Here is a 21097-nt window from a genome sequence, read left to right on the forward strand (position 1 = left end):
TGGGCTGTATCTGGGCTGATTCTCACGTATCTATGCAAATGACAAGCCCATCCGCTGCGGGGTTCCCGACATGTGGCCATGCCTATTCGGCAGCGGCACAGTCGGTCGTGTTAGCAACATCAGGCTGCAGATGACTGCCACAAAGCAATGCCCACCCCTCAGGAATCTCGCTCCCAAGCTTTCCGTCTCCAACTTTCTCTACGAAAACTTGCGTTGCAAGAGCGCCAGCTCGCTGAAACCAAGAACCATGCCCGTCCGACAAAAGTCATGGGGCCTTACCGCAAGGCCCCTGGAGCGATCAGCAACAATAGAAGCCGACGAGAACGATACCGACGAGCGGAGCACCGACGCTGCCGTCAAATACTGGTTATCAGAGGCAGAGAAGCTCCAGCCAGAACAACGCATCCTCTTCCTACGAGGTGCAGAGGCGAACAGCTACGAGGACTACGTCTCGGGGTTGACCCGCGCAGTTCAAAGCACGACCAACTCGAGCAAGGTGTCGAGACTCTCCAAGAAGATGAAGCCCGTCTACGTACTCGTCAAGTCCATCGCACCGCTGATAGCCTCCACAGATCAGGTTAGCCCGTTCCCGACATCCCTAGTCCTCGGAGGCATCACTTGCATTCTGTCGGCTAGCAACCGCGTCGATGATTACCAAAGCAAGCTGATTGAGACTATGGAGCAAATGGCTGAAGAGATTGAACTCATCAACGAGTATCGTCAAGATGGGGTTTTTGACGACGATCCTGGGATCAAGTCATGCGAACTAGAGCTTGCCACTGACATTCTTCAATTCTGCGTAAAGGTGACTCACATCTTCTATGACGAAAGTGGCAAGGAAAGAAACAGTCTCTATGTGGCCATGAAGGCCCAACTCAAAGACTTCGATGCCAAATTTGGCGACACCCGGACACACTTTGACCTGCACGTACGCGCTTTGGAGAAGAGGAGAGACTTGGTCAACACTCGATGGGCCAAGGCAACAAACATTGGTGTCAAAGAGATCAGCAAGTTCATCGATCGTAATTCCCAGGATAAGACGGAGGCGGTGGAAGAATTGTTGCAAAAACATAAAGAGGACGAAGCCAAGGAAAGAGGTAAACCATTATCCGCGGAATTGCAATGTGTGTTTTCTGACTGCTTCACAGCACAAAGACGCAAAGAGTTCCTCAACTGGCTTCCCTTTATCGACTTTGGAGAGATTCATGAAAATGCATTTGAGCGAAGTGTGGAGGGTACGGGCGACTGGCTCACCAAGAACGACTCCTACAAAGCTTGGAGCGCCAGCCCTTCTTCAACCATGCTATGGATATATGGGAAGCACGGCTCTGGCAAGTCTCACTTGGCGTCCCGGATCATCCAAAATCTGAAAAGAGACACGACAAATGCTCCGGGACATGCCGTAGCGTACGTCTACTGTACCACGACGCAATCAAAGACTGAGATGACTCTCAACAACATCTTAGGATCTCTTCTGGGGCAAATCTGCAAAAAGCTTCCACCAAGCAAAGATGTAAAAGACTTGATTCCCAAAGACGATTACAGCAGCAAGGAGCCTCCCCGGAGAAGTGATCTCAAGAGCGGGATTTTCAAAGCCGTCGCTGCATGCCGCTCGTGCTCAATCATCATCGATGGCCTCGATGAATGCAGCAAGCTGGAGGACAATCATTTCAAGGATATTTGTAGCTTCATTTCGAGCCTGGCTGAGAACACAAACGCTCTAACGAAGGTTCTTGTGCTGAGCAGGCCAAACTACATCGAAATCGACAACATCATGAAATCTGCACCAAAGATTCAAGTCGACTCCGGCGCCAACAATGATGACATTGAGAAGTTCGTCTCGCAGAAAATTTACGAGATAAAATCAGATCCCTCTCCCGAAGATCTTTCAGACTTTGAAGAAATCAAGAGCCGCCTTGTCAACAAGGCTTCCGGAATGTTCTTGTATGTTCGTCTAAAGATGAGAGATTTTCGGGATATCGGGAACGCCGAGGACATCAAGGATTCTTTGGAAGATAAAATGGAAGGCTTGGACGACTTGTATGAACATGCCATGGACTCCATACTCAAAAAGCCCCAGCTTGTCAAAGATAGGGCACTGATGGCACTGCTTTGGATCACGAACTCTCGCCGCCCATTATCCAAGGCGGAATTACTGGAGGCTTTATCGCTTAAGCTGGAGCGACCTGGGATGAGCAGCAGCCAGAGATTGAGTAACGATTACTCAATCTGTAGACAATGCGCGGATCTGATCGACGAATCTGGAGGTTTCTATTATCTCATTCATGGGTCACTGGAAGATTATTTGACCTCGGAGTCAACCGACTTGTCTGATTATAGCGCGCTGCAATCCCGGGCTCACGACATTCTTGCTGAAGCTTGCCTCATCTACCTCAACTTTGAGGATTTCCAAAAGACTAGAATGCTAGTCAAAAAAGTGCTTACTGAACTTCAACGCCAATACCCCCTCCTGCGCTACGCATCCTCACATTGGGGAAGTCATTATAAGCAGGCGAGCCTGCTTGGCAGCAGAGGATCTGAAATCAAAAGGCTTTCTTCGCAGCTTTTGTCCGTAGAAAACCTCGTCGAGCTATCCCTGAAGATAATTGTCCCATACAAACATGATTTAGGACATTCTGACGTCGAAGATTGGAACTTTTATCGGAAGCCAACCGCACTTCACCTACTTTCCGCCCTCAACTTGAAAAGTCTAGTCGTGTCGGTGCCGAACATCACGAGGCTCATAAATCATCTGGATCATTTGGGTTGGTTTCCAATCTATTATGCACTGATATTTGAGAGCAAAGAAATGTGCATTTGGATCCTGGAGGCAATTGAAGCGCGACCGGACAAGCAAAAGCTGATAGACGAACTCGTCGGTGGCTCCTCAATTTTACTCCATCGACTAGCAAGACTAGACTTGGACTACGTATTACAGCAACTACTTTCCATGAACTGCGATCCAAACATTCGGAATGAGGATGGCGACACGCCTTTGCATTGGGCCGCGAATGGTGGTTCCAAATACGCAGTTGGGGCGCTTCTCGCGGCTGGCGCAGATGCTACCATGGAAGCAAACGACGGCACAACGCCTCTCATCGAAGCCGTTATCAAAGGGGAGCTGGAAGTTGTGAAGAAGATACTCTCCAAAATTTCAAACATCCCCGGAGAAGGCAGCGAAAGTTCTCCACGAAATCGAGACATCCAAGCCGACCATCTGCGTGGTATCAAGAACATTGACCACAGACGACACAACGGAGATAATGCCTTTCTAATTAGTTGTCAGATCGGACCCGGACATCTTGTGAAACTTCTCCTCGAGCACGGAGCGGACGTCAGAGCTACCCTCAAGGGCGAAAACGGGATGCACCTGGCTTGCGCTCACAGCCACATCGATGTCCTTGAAGTTTTGCTCCAAAGTCGTGAAGCAGCCGAATTGATCAACGCTGGGGATAATGAAGGATACACACCACTACATGATGCCGTTTACGCTAGAGACTATACAGTTGCGACTAGACTCCTGCAGCATGGTGCGCGACCTGAAGTTTCTTACAGGGACGCACTCCCAGTGTTGATACTATCGATTCACCAGGGATTTTATGAGTTTGCTGAAACGCTCATTGTCGATTACAATGTGGATGCCTTGGAACGAAGTAATTCTGAAGCTAGCACCGCATTGGACTGGGCAGCCCGGGTAGGATGGTGTTCGATCCTGAAGATAATCCCAAATCTCCCAGATCGATATCAAATTACCAACAGAGCACCCACGCCGCTTCACATTGCAGCATCGAATAATCAATGGAAATTCATTGAAGAATTCATTGGGTTGCCTTTTGTTCTGGATATCTCCCCACATAGCAAATTTGGCGAAACACCGCTTCACCTCGCTGCTATGCATGGCGCCTCAGATGCAGTCGAGCTACTGGTAAAAACTGATGCATTGTCATCGCTTCTCAAAGACGATAATCAAAGGCTTCCCCTTCATCTCGCCGCTGTTTCTGGACACTGCGAGTGTGTGAAGCTCTTGGTGACACCAGAAAATATCGATGATCAAGACAAATGGGGCTGTACAGCTCTTTGGCTCGCATGCGCAGAAGGCCAAAGAGATGTTGTCGGGTACTTAATCGAGCAAGGCGCCAATATGAACCTGTGCAGTGAGAAAGGGGTTTCTACTGTCGGCATCGCTATCGAATGTTGGCACACTCAGATCGCAATCTTACTGCTTGGTCTAGGCGCTGATTGCCAGTCTACGGATTGGGAGGGCAACACGGCGCTTCACCATGCTGCAATCATCGGAAATCAAGCCATCATCAAGCACGTTTTAAAGGAAGGCTGCGATCCGCTCATCCGGAACAATAGTAAGGAGACGCCACTCATGTGCGCAGTTGACGCAGTTTGGCCTGAGGCTGTCGAATTACTGCTCCTAGCAAACCCGACAGCAAGCCAGACTCGTGACAAGTTCGATAGAACATGCATCCATCACGCCTCCACTCTCAGATCACCGCGAATACTAGAGATGCTACTTACTGAAGATCCTGAACTCAGTCAAACAGTAGACAGTGATGGAATGGACGCAATGCAATACGCTGCATTGTATGGACGAGCGGCGATGATAAGGATTTTGACTGAATTTGGTGTTCCCCCTGAAGGTATTGCCGGCTTACCCTTCACTCCGCTGTGGTGGGCAGTGGTCAACAATCATTCGGATTGCGTCAGACAACTCGTCAGTTGGGGAATCGACCCTGAAGAAAGCCTGGGACGATCTTATGATGGTTTTGGCGAAGACGTCCTCAATGCTGCTGCCAGGAGGGGGAATATCGAAAGCATTCACATACTGCTGCAACTTGGCGCAGATCCAACAACAAGAAATCGCTTGGGGCTGTCCGCACTTGACTACGCCTCGACTTCTCCTTATCTACAGTCGCAATTGACAAACTGGTTGCCTGCCCATCATTCCTTGTCGAAGCAATGCCAGCTTCAAAGTACGCGTAAGGCTTTAGTTGAAGAATGCGCCAGGATTGCAGCCGTGGATCTGAAAGACTTGAGAAAGCCTTCTACCTGGATAAGCTTCGAAGCCTTACATGACGAGCTGATGTTCTTGAATTCAGAGACAAGCTTGCGACATTTGCAGGTCTTCACGATTGGACGTAGACAGACTTCTGCGGGGCAATTGTACTGCTTTTACAGGTGCGACTGGCCAGGATCAGCAAGTGGTACCCGCTACTATCTGTATTCCCAGTCCGATGCTATACTTTGCCAACAGTGCCACATCGACCACATGAGCTGTTTGCGAAGCGGGCATCCGTCACTACTTCGATTCTTCTTCAATCAGTTGGAAAGCAGTATTTGGCCCGTAATGGAAGTGATGGAAGCTTTTCGGAATCACCAGGCTCGCGCTCTGTGGATGTGCTTGGGCTCTGTACAGTTCATTTCGAGTTGGCTCCAAGCAATCAACAAGGCCTATTCGATGTGCATCGACAAAAGTGGATTTTCAGCGCAATTCTCTTCGAAAAACTTCCCGGGCTGGTCCCTTGCTGAAGTCCTTCAGCGAGTTCACGAATTCGTGTTCCCAGATGAAAGGGTAGGCGGCATTGAAGAGGACAAACGAGAGACCTTCAATCAAATGGTCAAGCGAGATCTTTTCAAATTTGCAAATACCAACCGATTTCGACAACCCATGCACAGATACAGCCCCGGCGAAAACTACATCGAATGCCCCGAGATGGATTCATTACCAAAGGAGCAACGGCGTCACTTTGATGAGCAAGGCGGGCTACGCAGGGAGTTCTTCCACGAGCTGTCAGAGTATTATTCGAGCCTGGACCTAAGTACCATGGATGAGTTTGTCGAGACGAATTCAGGAACGACACCGCCAAATGAAGCAAAATTACCAGCAGAATTATCAAGCACAACATCCGAATCCATTGGGTCGTTTCAAGCGGAACTCGAAGCAATGCGTGAGGTCTTAGGACGGGACATCACAGATTTCTTGCCACAATTTATTTCCTCTGAGGATAAGGACGATATTCTGTGGGATGCTGCAATAGAAATTTTGGAAAAATCAGACGCTGTCTATTTCAAACGCGAAAAGTCACGCGAAGGTAGTTTGGAGTTCAAAGAGGCAAGTGAGCAGATCGAGATGTATGAGATTTCGTGGAAGCTTGTCCATGCTATACTCAACGTAGAGCATACACAATCGGCATGGGCCTTCCGCTGGGAGAGAAATGTTCGACGGTATGGGGACATCCAGGATCCAGGCAGCAGTCAACAGTCGGAAAGAGCCAAGCAAAACCAGGGAGCCACGGTCGGGTGGTTTCCGAGGGGTTCGGGTCATCTGTAAGGGTTTGGCCAGCTGATGGATTCAAAACTCGTGACAGTCGGATCAACAGGAACAATTTTCTGTATGAAAGTCAGAGCATCATTCAGAATTTTCTTCACGCATTGGTTTTACCAACTATATTAAGCCGTCTGTGATGCTTATGCGTATCAAATCTGATTAGTCAATTTAAATTTGCTGGTTCTCTGATCGGTCTAACGACCTCTGATAGTAACGTATTCAGGCATTCTTGACGCTGAAAGAGTTTGACTTCGAAGAAATACAAAGACAAGTCCATTCAGAAGTATAAGCTGGAATGGTGAACATATCTCAATACCGGCAGTGTAAACATGATATGTAGCAATCGTTCTGTATTCAAGCGCTCAAAACCACACAACCTTGTACGTCACCTCTGAATGTTCCGCAACCGCACATAGTTCTTGATCGGCTTATGCGTGACAACATCCTTGCCCTCATACCCGGAAAGTGCCTCCGGACACTCAAGGATCTCAAAATTCCACACAATCAAGCTCACGAGGATCCGCAGCTCCACGTACGCCAACCTCTTCCCGAAGCAACTGCGCCTGCCCTGACCAAACGCAATCTGAGGGCCGGCGGTAGAGTCGAATTCCAGCTCAACAACGGCATCTGTCTGTATGCTACCGCCTCGATTCTTTTCTGATGGATCTGCGGAAGTGAGCCATCGGTCAGGCTTGAACGTGGCAATGTCCGCGGGATCCCATTCTGGTACCCTCCCTCTATTCTTCACTGCAATGCGGCACGTCTCGTTCCGCCTCGTCTCGTCAATCTCATATGCCGGTTTCTGGATACTAGCCCCCTTTGCGAGAAAAAAGATCTTGGTACCCTTAGGAATGGGGTATCCGAGCAACACAGTGTCGCAAGAAGCTTCACGCTCTACCAACGGGGCAGTGCCGGCGCAACGAAGAATCTCTTCCATAGTTGCGTCAAGATAGGGAACCTTGATTCGCATGATCTCTTCTACCGAAGGCGTTCTGGCTTCTTTTGATGCATCTCTGTATTCTGTCTCCATTGAGGCACGGAGCTTCGACTGAATTGATGGGTGGTCTGCCAGCAATTTGAGACCCCAGAGCATCGTCGTGCTGGTTGTGTCGTGGCCTCCGGTGAGAATGCCGAATAACTGTTGATTCCAGGTTAGCTTTACCATCCAAAGGTGTTGCCCTGCCGCGTGGAGTTTCATACCTCATCTCGCATCGTGGGCGAAAGAAAGTCGGGCAACCTATTGTCGTCTCGAGCTAGCTTCTTCTCCCTCGACACCATCAGGTCTACAGCCGACCGCATCCACGAATCGTCGTCGCCATTGGCCAGCTGCCTGGAAGTCGCCTTGTTCAGCTCCCCCACGACAAACTCATTCTTCAGCCTCACCGTCCGATTGACCGGCGGGAACTTTTCTATAATCTTCCATTTCAGAACGGGCCACGGCGAGCCGTGTAAGCGTTCGATGGCGATGCTGACGTCGAGAATGGTGGACAGGACCTCGTCGCATAGCACTGAGGGGAACTCTACCGGATCATCAATGGTTCCCGACGTCCGCAACTCACTTAGTTGAGTACTATCGAGACCTTGAATGAGATCAGCCACCGGTCTCGTGGCGTTGTGCGGGAAGTCCTCGCCGAACGAGAAGGCTGTGACAGCATCCAATGCCGCATAGAATATGTCCTCTGATGCGTCAAACGGCCTACCGTCGGCGATGCGCGTCTTCTGCCGCCATAGGTCGATAAGATTCGCGATATTTGAGTAAATGGCCGGTGCCGCGACGTTTTGCAAAAATGGGGGCGACATCAGGTCCTGTAGGAGTCGGCGGTGCGCTTTCCATTCGTCGCCGGTATCCAAAGTGATGTGGTGGTTTGGCGTAGGGCCCCTGAAAATGTCCTTGATGATCCGCCCGCGATCGAATTCCTTCCGCCGCATGCAGAGATCCTGCATCTCGCGGAAGTCGCTCAGTATCACCACGGGCGGCGACATGGGACGGAGGAAGATCTGGCATACTGGGGATTCGTGTTTATCCGCCTGGGACTGCAACCAGGTGGCCAAATCGCCCGTCTTCACGACCGCGCTGGCGAGCTCCGGTAAATCACCAAGGATGCGTTTGAGGGCTTTTGGGTTGTATGGGATGCCGGGGATTGGCTTCGGCAGGGCTTTCCGATAAAGGCTGTACAAAAGGTAAATGGAAAGTATGCCTGTGAGCAGTACAAGGCCATAGGCTTTCCGTGGGAAGATTGTGTCGCTCATGAGATGAGCCGCGTCGGACGAAGTTACAAGAGGCATTGTGGTTGCGATTCTTCCAGAGAAATGATTGCGCAACCGCTAAGACACAAATTCAGAGAGAGAACCCCGGCAGTTTATACATGATGACGAAAAAAGTATATCACTGGGGTGAGGCTCCATACTTTGTGCTCTATCACTGTACTCTGCAGTGATCGGAATTCGAAGGTTCGAACTCCTCTTTCAAACTCCCGAGGAACCCAAATTATCGGTCCGCAAGGTACTGCAAACGGAATTCGCTCTGGTGATGGCAAGTTGGTAACTAGAAGCGCCTCGCCACGTGGAAACAAAGTTTCCCCCGCGATTTGATTTCCCAAAGAAGCAAGTACCTCACTGGGACCATTCTTAGCCGACGGTCCTAAGGGTTGGCACTCAGACCACCACCACCACTTGACTGGCTGGAAGGTAATCCACGAACCTATGTCAACCTTGATTCTTGAACCTAGAGACTGTGGCCAAGATCAAACTCGTTCCACAAGAGCAAAGCAAGAGGCGCAAGGGAGAGGTTGGTGAAGGCCAAGCACACAGATTCCTGCTTAAAGTTTAGCCTCGTAATCGGTTCCAGTGATGCGTGACGCCAGGCATAATCGATGATGAGAGTCATGATGCTATCGGCAATCACGACAAGCGATATAAAAATTTCTGCTCTGGATGATCACTAATACCCTAGCAGAATCATCACCTTTATTGAAAGGTGCCAAGTATTACGTGACTGATGAGATTGTTCCCTCCAGACCCCAGAGTCCTCTTGTGTGTTGCGACACTGGAAGACAGGCAAGTCGACGGGTGCATGTCAGCGATTGATGAATTGACAGCCGTTAAATCCGGAGTGAGCTTTCTTTTGTTTCCTTCCCGACGACTTCAAAAGCAGTTTGAGATCGAGGGTAGGGAAGTTGTACATACCTAGATACTTTAGGCTAGAAACGAACTCCAGAAACGAACTCCAGAAACGAAAGTAAAGAGCACTTTAGATGGACGAGAAATGAAGTTTTGAGTCCCACAAGGCATGAAAGCCCTAAAACTCCACATGTGTTCATCCCCTACCAGAACGTAGTTCAGCTTCTTTCGCAACGCCTGCTAAAAAGAGAGTAGGACTGAAATAGCATCCCACAAACCAGCCACTCGGGAGCAGTGGATTTGACTGAACTGGCAACTGTCATTCCGACAACTTGGTAAACTCTGTTCAGGTTTAGACTCTCGGTGGAGGCGGGGAACGCATTCACCGAAACAGCCGGAAATCATGATCTTGAGAGCTGCAACACTCAAGTGTGGTCACGAATTGGATTAAACCAATGAAATCGGCTTCGATAGCTCAACACCGGGCTTCGTTTTGGACAAAGAAGTTTCGTGTTGTTTGCAAACATCGTAGACTAGGACAAGGCCCTCTCGCGCACGAAATTCGATCATGCAGTCGCCAGCAATGCACCAGTTTAGTTGTATATCGCAGAATGTCGCAGAATGTTTCAACCTTCTTTCAAGCTTCCTAGCCACTGGGTGAATCCATGTCAACACACTCGAGCTGCCGGGGAATTTCGCCAGAGCGGATGCGACCATGTTAGAAGTTGTGTTGCTGTTCACAAAGTGTGCATTCCAATAGTTTGCAGCGTATTTAAGTAATACCAGTGCTCGATCTTCACTTGTCTTCTTGCGGAGTCCTGGTGTGCTGAGGCAAACCAGGCAACGCAGTAGTAACCACTGGTCCGACGCCGCCTTGTCGATGAACAGCCCAGCTCGATGTCTCATGAGATATTCCCTAGCTGTTTGATGGATGAGTGAATACTTCCACCATCTGAGCCGGAAGGAGGATTTGATGACTGGAACAGGCTTTACAGCATGAAATTGGATCTCAACGGAGCGGCTGGTACACCAAATGAGGAGCTAGAAACATGTGATTGCGATGCTCATACTCCTGTTAAATTTTAGTGCAGTGGTTGTCTAACAATCTTGAGGTACAGTGCTGTGAATAATATGTTGTGCCCCATTGAAAAATACGTAGAGGTGCCCGTTGAAGATCTGCCTAAGTATGACCAAAAAAGGACCCCTCAGCAGGAAGTGGATATATGTATATATGCAAGCAAGTAAGCGGCCTAAATCTGGATGCTTGTTGGGACTAAATTTCATTTCATATGGTTACCGTGGACAGCCTGCTTTCGTGATTGTTTATGTGCAACATTTGTCCCACTATTTGATGTCGTGCAGTTCCTGCCCTTTTGCTTTTGATACTGATATAAATGTTAAGCTCAGTATGTACCCATGTTTCCTCAAGGGGCGTAGGGTTCACCCCTGATCCGTTCATCCACAACGACTTTATCTACCAAGGCCAGCGCACCTACCCATTCAAATCAATCAAACAAATAAGTCAAACAAACAATCAAATATAAAGATTTCAACGAGTCAAATAATTAAATATCGTAAGGCCCTATATTTAACTTATTTAATTAAATAGAGATCGCCTAAAAAAAAAAAATCCAAAGCCGGGTTAATTAAAAATATATATTACCTAAATAAACCGCTAAGTTTACTATAAATAATATAAACTCCTATAATAGGATTCGAACCCACGACTTTTTACTTACGGTTATAAATAAAATATTATATTACTTAATTATATAAAATATTATTAATAATTATTAATAAAAAAAAAGCCTAAATAATATATAACGCTAAATTTAATACTTTTTAATATCTAGGATTTAAAAAAACCTTTTTAGTTAATTAATACCCCTTTTTTTTAATATCGATAAAATTAATAAAGTTATATACTACTACTTTTAAAGAATTAATATAGAGGCATACAAAATTAATATAAAGGTATATACCTTATAGCGGCATATATATCTACTATCGTAATTAGCTCAAAATTATAATATATTCCTATAAAGGCGGTAAAGGTGTTTATAATAATATTTTAATAATTTAATAATTTTAAAGCTCTTGTTAAATAATATATACTTTAAGTTATTCTTCGTAAAGTATTTATAAAGTCCTTAAGGGTAACGAAAAAATAAATAAATAATTATTTTTATTTTAATTTTAATGTTAACTTATAATAAATTATTTAAATAATAAATAAAATAATATAATCGTAAATTCCTTTATTCGCCGTTATTTAGTATTATCTCTTACTCGCTTTACCGTTTTTAAATATTAAATTATAACGGCCTTTTATTTATACGACCCCTTATTATCCTTTTTTTATTAAAAATATTAATTTAACTTCTTATTTATTATTAAGATTAATTTAAGGCCTAATTAGAGATTAAATAGCCGGCCCTTTATAAGCTCTTAGCTAATAATAATTTATTACGGCTTCCCGGCGGGCGGCCTTGTTTATAGCCGGTCGAGCCTTAGTTATCCTATATTATAATAATTTAGTATTAAAATTATTAGCTTTATTAAAATAGCGCAAGCTTTATAAGAACTTATTATATTACGTTTTTTAGTTTATTATAGAGAAACGTTATAATCTTTAAATCTAAAATCCGACGGTAGGGATTAAAAAAAGACGTTATTTAAAACTATTATTGTAAATAAACTTTTTATTTATTAAAAATCGACGATTCCGTTATTTTTAAAAAATTTTTATAATAGCACGGGATACCTAACTTAACTAATATAAAATAGTTATTATTATATTCCCTAATAAGGGGTGGAAACGGCCTTTTTTTAAAAGGTATTACTTTATATATAAGCCGATATTACTTAATAATTAATTTAAAATACCTTAATAAAACTATAGTCTAAAGTTTATTAAAATATTCTAAGCGGGGGCCAAGATAATCCCGGCTAATAAGCACCTCGTCTTCTATATAAGCTTAGCAAAAGCGTAACTTTTAATCGCTAATTATATTCTATATAACGTCGATAAGCCGATATAAATAATTAAAATCGTTAAAAAGGTAACCCTTAATATTATTATTATTTAATTTAATATTAAAGGTAATATAAATATTAAAGTTTTAATATTAATAAATAAAACAGCGAGCTTATTATACTCTTATAAATAAGTATATTAAATATAAATATTATAAAATCGGGCGTTAATTATCGAACTTACTATAAAACTTTCTTTACACTTTTTTAAAAAATTATTTTATTTTAATAAAAATAATAAGCTTTTATATAATAAATACCCCGCGATAAGTATATAGGATAGTTTAATTTATTATTATATTAATATAAGCGCGGTTTTCTTTATTAAGCTCCGCTATTATTTATATTATTAAATAAAGATCCTCTTTGTTAAACCTATTATTATTATTATTATTACCGCCGGCTTTAATTTACTTTTACTTAGCTTTAAATATAATATTAAAATTAATATAGTAAATATAAAACTATTACTAAGTATTTAAAAACTCTTCGCTAAATATAACTTTTATTTATTTATTATAGTTTATAATAATAATTATAAGGCGACGAATTAAATATTACTTAACTAATTATCTTATACTTTTAAAAAGAAATCGAAAGCCTTTTAACCTTTCGTTATTAATAAGACTAAATACTATATTATAAATAGATCTAAGGCACGTCTACTTAATTATTTAAAATAATAAAAGCTTAAAGCGATTAGTATTATAAATATTATCGAAGCTAATCACTTTTAAAAATCGCTTTTATATTTAAAAATAGTAAAGAAAAGTCTAGATAAGCCTAATAAAGCGGTCCGGCTTATCATTAGCCTACTTAATAATATAAGGAATCTATCGTTTATTAAATAATTTAATTAATACGATTATTAATAAATAACTATTTAGCTTTTTTTAATTTAAACGTATTTTAATATTATAAATATCGCGCTAAGTAAGTACGGAATCCGGGAATTATTTTTATATAACAATATAGACGTTACGTACCTAAATATTAATACGACGGCTTATATTTTTAATAAAATCCTTAATAGGCTAAGTAAGCTTTCGGTATAAAGGGTAGGTAAATATTTTAAAGCTTAGTTAATAATTATGTTAATTATAGTAAAGGTTTATGTTACGACCCAACACGCATTACTAGACTAGGGCCCTGCCCTATAGGACCTATGGCGGCTACTATACTATATATATAGCAGTAACGGCTCCCCTCGGGACGGAAGAATTATAAATAAGTTATATAATTACGATCGTACGATAAAATAAAAAACGGACGCTTATAAATAAATAAAATAAACGATTATAAAAATATAAAATAGACGACCGTTCAATAAACTATTAAATAATAAATAAATAAAATATTATAAAAGATATATTTATAATTAAAACTTATATATAAAATAGCCGAGCTAAGCTCGAGGATAGACTTTTATAACTTCTTTAATAATTAATTTTTATACCAGATTTAATAATTATTTTTAGCTATCTTTATTAAAAACTTATTTAATAAAGATTATAATTAATTACCAAAGCCTTACTTATTTTACGATTTATAAATAATAACTTTATTAAAATTATTTTTATAACGATTATTATTTATAAATATCGTAGCCCCGACTTTTATTAATATAAATTTTATTACGATTAACTAGCCGTAATATTTTAATTACTTTTATTTAATAAATCGACTTTATAAAAACTTATTAAATAATACGAACGATATTTATTAAATCCTTTTTTAATAAGGGTAAAAAGCCCTAGGCTTTAAACGCCGAGCTAGCCTAAGCCGAAAGAGACGTAAAAATATTTAACGTTAAATATAACTTTAATAAGGACATAGTCTTTAATAAAATAATATATATTTAAATACACCGCGTCGTTAATTAAAATACTTAATATAATAAAAAACTAACGGACCTTTTTAATACTATTATTACCCAATTAATAAAAGCTTAAGCTAAGAACGACCGCGATATTACCGAGATATAAAGAATATTTAATATTATATTTAAAAAATTTAAAAACGAACGCTAAAGGGCTTTAAACCTTGCTAATTAAGTAAATACGCTTTAAAATACTATTAATATCGTTATTACCCCTCTTAATAAAGGACGATAAAAGCTTAAACTTAACGTACCTATTATTTTCGACGGGACTTTTAAAACTTTAAAAGGATTTTTAATCTAAATTAAAAACTTTTAAAACTTTTACTAAAAAGATTTTAATAACGAAATTAAAAAAGTTATATATACCGCTAGCTTTTTTAAAAAACGAGCTTTTAAATAGTTTAAACTTTTTTAAAAAAAGTATTTTAAAAAGGAAACCTTTAACGAATATTTTATTAAAGTACGAGATATTTATTATAATTTTAATAGGTTTAAAAAAGCTTTTAAATCGCTCTTTTAAAATCTAAATAAAAAACGATAAGCCGAGCGCGATATATTATAATTTTAATAAACTAAGTCGGTAAAGAACTACTTAGCCGAGTTTAAACGCCTTAACGCCTAGCTCGACTATATTAACGATATTAAAATCTTTATATTTTATTAAGGATTAAAGAATAAAGTTAAAAACGAACTTATTAAGCTTAATAAACTAGATAATTTCCTTTAATATACTAAATTCGTAATTAAAATCGATAACCGTTTTTATAAATAAAAAAAAAAAAAAAAGACCGGCGATAAGAACCTAACTTAGGACGTAAATATTAATAATAACTTTAACGTAATTTTAATTAAAAATACCGTTATAACGGGAATAATAATCCTTAATAAACTATTACTTATAAATAATATAGCGGACCTATAGACCTTAATATAGTAAAACGAGACTAATCCCGCTAAAAAAAAAAATTTAAATATTATAATTACGATAAGTTAGGATATATAATTAAAGATTATAAATAGCCTAAACGAATTTAATAACGACCTATCCCCGAGAAATAAATTAATATTATTTTTAAAAAAGTATTTTATAAATCGCTTTTATAGATTATATACTATAACGATAACTGCTTTATTTATTGAAATAGTAAAGAATAATTAGGATAGTATTTTAAAAAACCTTTTAATAGAACCTTTATTATAATAAATAAATAAAAAGTAGTTTAACGCTTTAAAATTATTAAAGACTATAATAAAGAATATATTTAAATATTGTTAATAATATACGAAGTAGTTAAAGTATAACTTATTAGTTTTCTTAAGCGAACGTAAACTTTTACGATAATAAAAAGTAGATTAAAAAAAAGGATAATAATTAAAAATAAAAACGACTTATTTTAATTAAAAAACGAGATCTTAGCTCGTAAAATACGGATTCTAAGTAAATCTATTTATATAATACAACGAATACTTAATAAAATAATTTAATATTATAAATATCGCCTTTTAATAATAGAAGATTATAATAAAAACTATATCCGTATTTTAATTAATTATTATAAAGTTAACCGATTATTAAGGAAGAAACGACTAAACGTAAAAGCAATACTCGCCTTATTTTAATAACGATTTTAAAAATAATTAAAAGCTAAAATAAAAAAAGACTTTTTTTAACTAAAATACGAAATTGATAAAAAAATAAATATTATATATCTAATATACGGACCTTAGATATTAAAAGAACGTTATTATTAACGTATTAAAGAACTAAACGAGGCCTATTATACGATAAACGTTTATATTCTTTAATATTTAATTATAAAAATAGTCTTTATTATTTTATAATAACGATTATATAAATAATTTAAAATAATAATAAAAAATAATATACTCCGTTTAAAATAAAACTTTTTTATATTTAAAAAAAATACTAAGCTAGATAATTTAAATAAAGAAATTACCGACGATATATTTACGGAATTTAATATTAAAGGACTAAACTATGACCCCTTTTTAAATAATATTAATATATTAAACTACGAATAGCTAATAGGTTAATAATCGCTTTATAACTCGGACGAACCTCGCGACGTCGCTTGACGACGTACTTAATTAAAAATCGATTATAGGATATTATTTAATATTAACGATTTTATTATTAAAGAGAAAGCCGATTTAGATAAGTAATTAAAATAATAAAAATCTATAAGTTTTTAAAAAGAACTAAATTAGCTTATTAAGGATTTAAAAAACTACTTATATAACCGATATATTTTAAATATATAATTTAATATTAAAATACTTAAAAATTATAAATTATTTTTTAAAAGGAGAGAACCTATTAATAAAAAAATAAACGATATTTATGATATTATTAATATACTATATTTATTTATTAAAGGATAAAAACGTCCCGATTTAATAATTAATTACGAATAGCTTATAAAAAAAGGACGGGTATTAACCCTCGAAATATTAAAAAACTAAATATATTAATTATAAAAGAATAACGAAAAGCGGCTAAAATAAATAAGTTTTTATATTTTATAATACTCCCCAATAAAGAATATTTACGACTTAAATTTTAAATAAATAAATACGATATAAACGTTATTATCGATAACGGCGCTTAAGGAATCTTTATTTTATTAAGAACGGTAAATAAATATAAATTATTATAAATATAAAAAACGAACCCGTATATTTTATAAATAATAAAAAGAAAATAAATTAATTATAACGACGGATATATTAACTAAAAAACTATATACTTTATAATATATATTAATAACTAATTAAAATAATTAAAATACGATATTATAAAAATCGGAAATACCGACGTTATTTTAAGAATCTCGTAGTTACGAAAATATAATTTATAGATAGATTAGAAAACCGGCTAATTTTATTAAATAAACTTAGTTACTAAACGATTTAATAAAAAGGGTTTAAATAAGTCTTATATAACATTTAATAAATAAAAATAAACTAAATATATCGCTTTTATTAAAATAATAAAACTTATTAAGATATTCGCACCCGGTACGGACGATTAAAAATCGGACCCTTTTTAAAACTATACCCAAAAAGTACCGGATTTATATAAAACTATTTATTTTAAAAAAAAAATAGGATTATTAAAATATAATAACTAAGATATAAAAATCGAATTAAAAAAAAAATATAATTTAAATTTTATTTATTATATTTTATAAATTAATTTAAACATAACGAACTTAACAAATATATTAACGATAAATTTAAAAAAAGTTATATAAAACTATTATCCTCTTTAATAAAAGCACTAATCTTCTTCGTATTTAAAAAAAGTAAAAAAAAACTTAAACCTATAATCGATTACAAAAGACTTAATAAAATTATTAAAAAGAATTATTATTTATTACCCCTTATCTTAAAACTTAAAGAAATATTATACGGAGCTTAATAATTTATTATAATAAACCTTAAGAGAGTATTTAATTAAATTAAAATTAAAAAAGGAAATAAATAGAAGACGGTATTTTAAATATATAAAAGACTTTACAAGTATTTAATTATACTTTTTAAACTTATTAACGCACCCGCTATATTTTAAATAATAATTAATTACGTATTTAAAAAATACGCCGATATTTTTATAATCGTTTATTTCGACGATATTTTTATCTTCTCTTTTAATTTTAAAATATATAAAAAACACGTCTATATAGTATTTTAAAAAATTTAAAATGTAAAGCTCTTTATTAAGCCCGATAAATATAAGTTTTATATATAAAAAGTAGATTTCCTTAGCTATACGATTATATTAAAATAAATCTATATATAAATATCTAAAATAATAATAGTTAAGGACTAGCCTATACCTATTAACATTAAAAATATATAGTTATTTTTAAAATTCGTTAACTTCTACTAGCGATTTTTTAAAAACTACGTTAATATTATTAAACCTTTTAATAACCTAATAAAAAAAAATATAATTTTTATTTAAGATAAAAAATATAAAAAAGTTTTTAATAAAGTTAAGGACTTAATTATTTCGGAATTAATAATTATAATTCCGGACTTAAAAAAACCGTTCGAAGTCGAGATCAACGTCTCGGACTTCGCTATAAAAGCTATTTTAAAATAACAAAATTAATAAAAAGTATTTTACCTTTATATATTTTATTTTAAAACGTTTTATAAAGCAAAACTAAATTAATAAATTTACGATAAAGAATTAATAATTATAATCAAAGCTTTTAAAAAATAAAAACTATAGCTCTTAAGAATTAAATACGAAATTACTATCTATATAAACTATAAAAACTTTATAAACTTTACGATAAATAAAAATCTAAATAAATAATAAATTAAATAGAGCGAATTTTTATTAAAATTTAATTTTTAAATTATTTATTAAAAAAGTTTAAAAAACGGTAAAATAAACGCTTTTAATAAACGACCTAATTACGAAATTACGGTCTTTAAAGAGACATAAATAATCTTTAAATACGACGATAACGGTAATTTTATACTTATTATAAAACTCTTTATAATAGTTAAAAAAGCTAATATTAGCCTATTTAAAAAAATAACTCCTAAGCTTATTATAAAAGTTTATAATACTTAAATATATAATTATTAAAATATTATAAAAATATAAAAATAAATTCGTTAATATTATAATAAAACCGCTATAAAAATAAAAGTCGCTAAGGCTATTAAAAATTACAATATTTATAAAAAAAGTAAAAATAGCTTTTATAAGCTTTATAAAGAGCTATAACTACTATTAATGCCCTTAGAAGTATAGTATTTAATCTCTTAAGACTTTATTATTAAACTACTAAAATCCAAAAAACTATTAACGAATATATAGTACGATAGTATTTTAATTATCGTCGACCGATTTATTAAATTTACTTATTTTATATTATATAAAAAAGTAAGTAATATTAAAAAACTAATATATACTTTCTTTAAAATAATTATTATTAATTATAGTTTGCTTAAAGAAATAGTTTTTAATAAAAATAAACTATTTACTATTAAGTTTTAAAGATTTTTAATTTCGTAGCTCGGTATAAATTATAAATTATTAATTTTTTTTTATTCGTAAATCGATAAATAAACGGAAAAAATTAATTAGATTTTTAAAATATACCTCCGCTACTATATAAATTACAACTAAAATAATTAAATAATACTACTACTAATAGCTTAGTTTATATATAATAGCGTAGTTAGCGAAAATATAAAAAAGTCCTTTTTTTACTTTAATTATAAATTTTAATTAATTATATATAAAAAAGTACGTAAAGGACTATAGGTTATAAAAGCCATAATAAACGTAAATAAACTTAAAAAAATTTAAAAAGAAGCCTTTTTAAACCTTAAATTTATATAGTAATATATAAAAAAATACACTAATAGATTAAAAATTAATAAATTAATTTTAAAAAAGGGAGATAATATATATCTTTTTTATTATAATATTAAAACGAAACGACTAAACAATAAATTAAATTATAAAAAACTTAAACCTTTCGAAATTATTAAAAAAGTTTTACTAATTAATTTTAAATTAAAACTTTTAAATACGATACGATATTACTTAGTTTTTTATATTTTATTTTTAAAATTAATATTTAAAAGTTTATATATTAAAAATCGTATTATCGTCGAACTTAATAAATTAAAATATAAAATCGAACGAGTTATTAACTACCGAACTAAAAAAAAACGTAAAAAATATTTTATTAAATAGAAAAATTATAAATACGAGGATAATATATAAAAACCCATTACGAACTTTTAGAACTCTTAATAACTTCTTAAGAAATATTAAAATTAAATTTAAACCTAAAACTCTTAACTATTACGGCGTCCTAATTAATAACATTAAAAATATTATTAACTTACGCCTCCTAAGCTATTAAAGAAATACTCTCGGTATCCTTAAGGAATTTTTTTAATACGATACGACTCTTTTTAAATACTATTCGCTTTTAAAAATAAAGGTGTTTTAATTTAAATAACGACTTATTTAATTTAGTTTAAGCTTTTTAATAAGCCTTAGCTTTTTTTTATAGTTTTATAACTTTTTTTTAAAACCGCGACTTTTTTATTTATTTTTTATAATTAAAACGATCGGACTTTATTATTAAACGATTTATTATACTTATTAATCGGGACTTATAAAAAATAGTCCTTAAAAAACTTATAAATATAGATAATATTAATAGAAATATCGTATAAAATACCTAAACGATAATATATTCCATAAATATCGGAATTAAAAAGAACTAAATAACAAATACTTTAAAAACGATAATTTAAATATAATATTATTTTTATATTTTTATTAAAGAAATAAATAATACGTAATAAATAACAACGAGATATAACTATTTATAATTTTAATTTTTTAATTCGATTTAATATAGCGTTAATATATTTTAACAAAAATATTTAACGATTCTTTAACTTAAAAATAAATAACTTATTTATAAGCCTAAGGACTAGACTTTTAAAAAGAAGAGCTAATATTACGATTTAATACGTATTATTAAACTAGGGCCTTACTTTATAAGACCTATAGCGGTTATTATACTATATATATAATAATAACGGCTCCCCTTAAGATAAAAGAATTATAAATAAGTTATATAACTATAATTATATAATAAAATAAAAAATAGACGCTTGTGAATAAATAAAATAAACGATTATAAAAATAT

The 21097-nt window shown here is 35.1% G+C and overlaps 5 protein-coding genes across 5 annotated transcripts; 3 read left to right on the plus strand and 2 right to left on the minus strand.

Annotated features, from left to right (window-relative positions):
* Positions 1-70: 70 nt before the first annotated feature.
* Positions 71-6340, plus strand: CORC01_02546 (uncharacterized protein; the record flags this gene model as incomplete). The annotated part of the gene is made up of 3 exons (XM_022614196.1): positions 71-1097; positions 1149-3694; positions 5549-6340. The coding sequence occupies 3 exons, from the start codon at positions 71-73 to the stop codon at positions 6338-6340; spliced, it is 4365 nt and encodes a 1454-aa protein (XP_022479408.1).
* A 382-nt stretch (positions 6341-6722) lies between these two features.
* On the minus strand, positions 6723-8623 carry CORC01_02547 (cytochrome P450; the record flags this gene model as incomplete). Its single annotated transcript, XM_022614197.1, has 2 exons — positions 6723-7475; positions 7538-8623. The coding sequence occupies 2 exons, from the start codon at positions 8621-8623 to the stop codon at positions 6723-6725; spliced, it is 1839 nt and encodes a 612-aa protein (XP_022479409.1).
* Positions 8624-12159: 3536 nt separating this feature from the next.
* Positions 12160-12318, minus strand: CORC01_02548 (uncharacterized protein; the record flags this gene model as incomplete). The annotated part of the gene is made up of 1 exon (XM_022614198.1): positions 12160-12318. A coding segment is annotated over one exon (159 nt), but the record flags the coding sequence as incomplete, so codon positions are not given.
* Positions 12319-19266: 6948 nt separating this feature from the next.
* CORC01_02549 (uncharacterized protein) lies at positions 19267-19416 on the plus strand (the record flags this gene model as incomplete). Its single annotated transcript, XM_022614199.1, has 1 exon — positions 19267-19416. A coding segment is annotated over one exon (150 nt), but the record flags the coding sequence as incomplete, so codon positions are not given.
* Positions 19417-19869: 453 nt separating this feature from the next.
* Positions 19870-20124, plus strand: CORC01_02550 (uncharacterized protein; the record flags this gene model as incomplete). Its single annotated transcript, XM_022614200.1, has 1 exon — positions 19870-20124. A coding segment is annotated over one exon (255 nt), but the record flags the coding sequence as incomplete, so codon positions are not given.
* Between the last annotated feature and the right edge of the window lie 973 nt (positions 20125-21097).

The sequence above is a fragment of the Colletotrichum orchidophilum genome (genome assembly GCF_001831195.1).
Source record: "Colletotrichum orchidophilum strain IMI 309357 chromosome Unknown Scaffold_14.1, whole genome shotgun sequence".
In the NCBI taxonomy this organism is placed as follows: domain Eukaryota; kingdom Fungi; phylum Ascomycota; class Sordariomycetes; order Glomerellales; family Glomerellaceae; genus Colletotrichum; species Colletotrichum orchidophilum.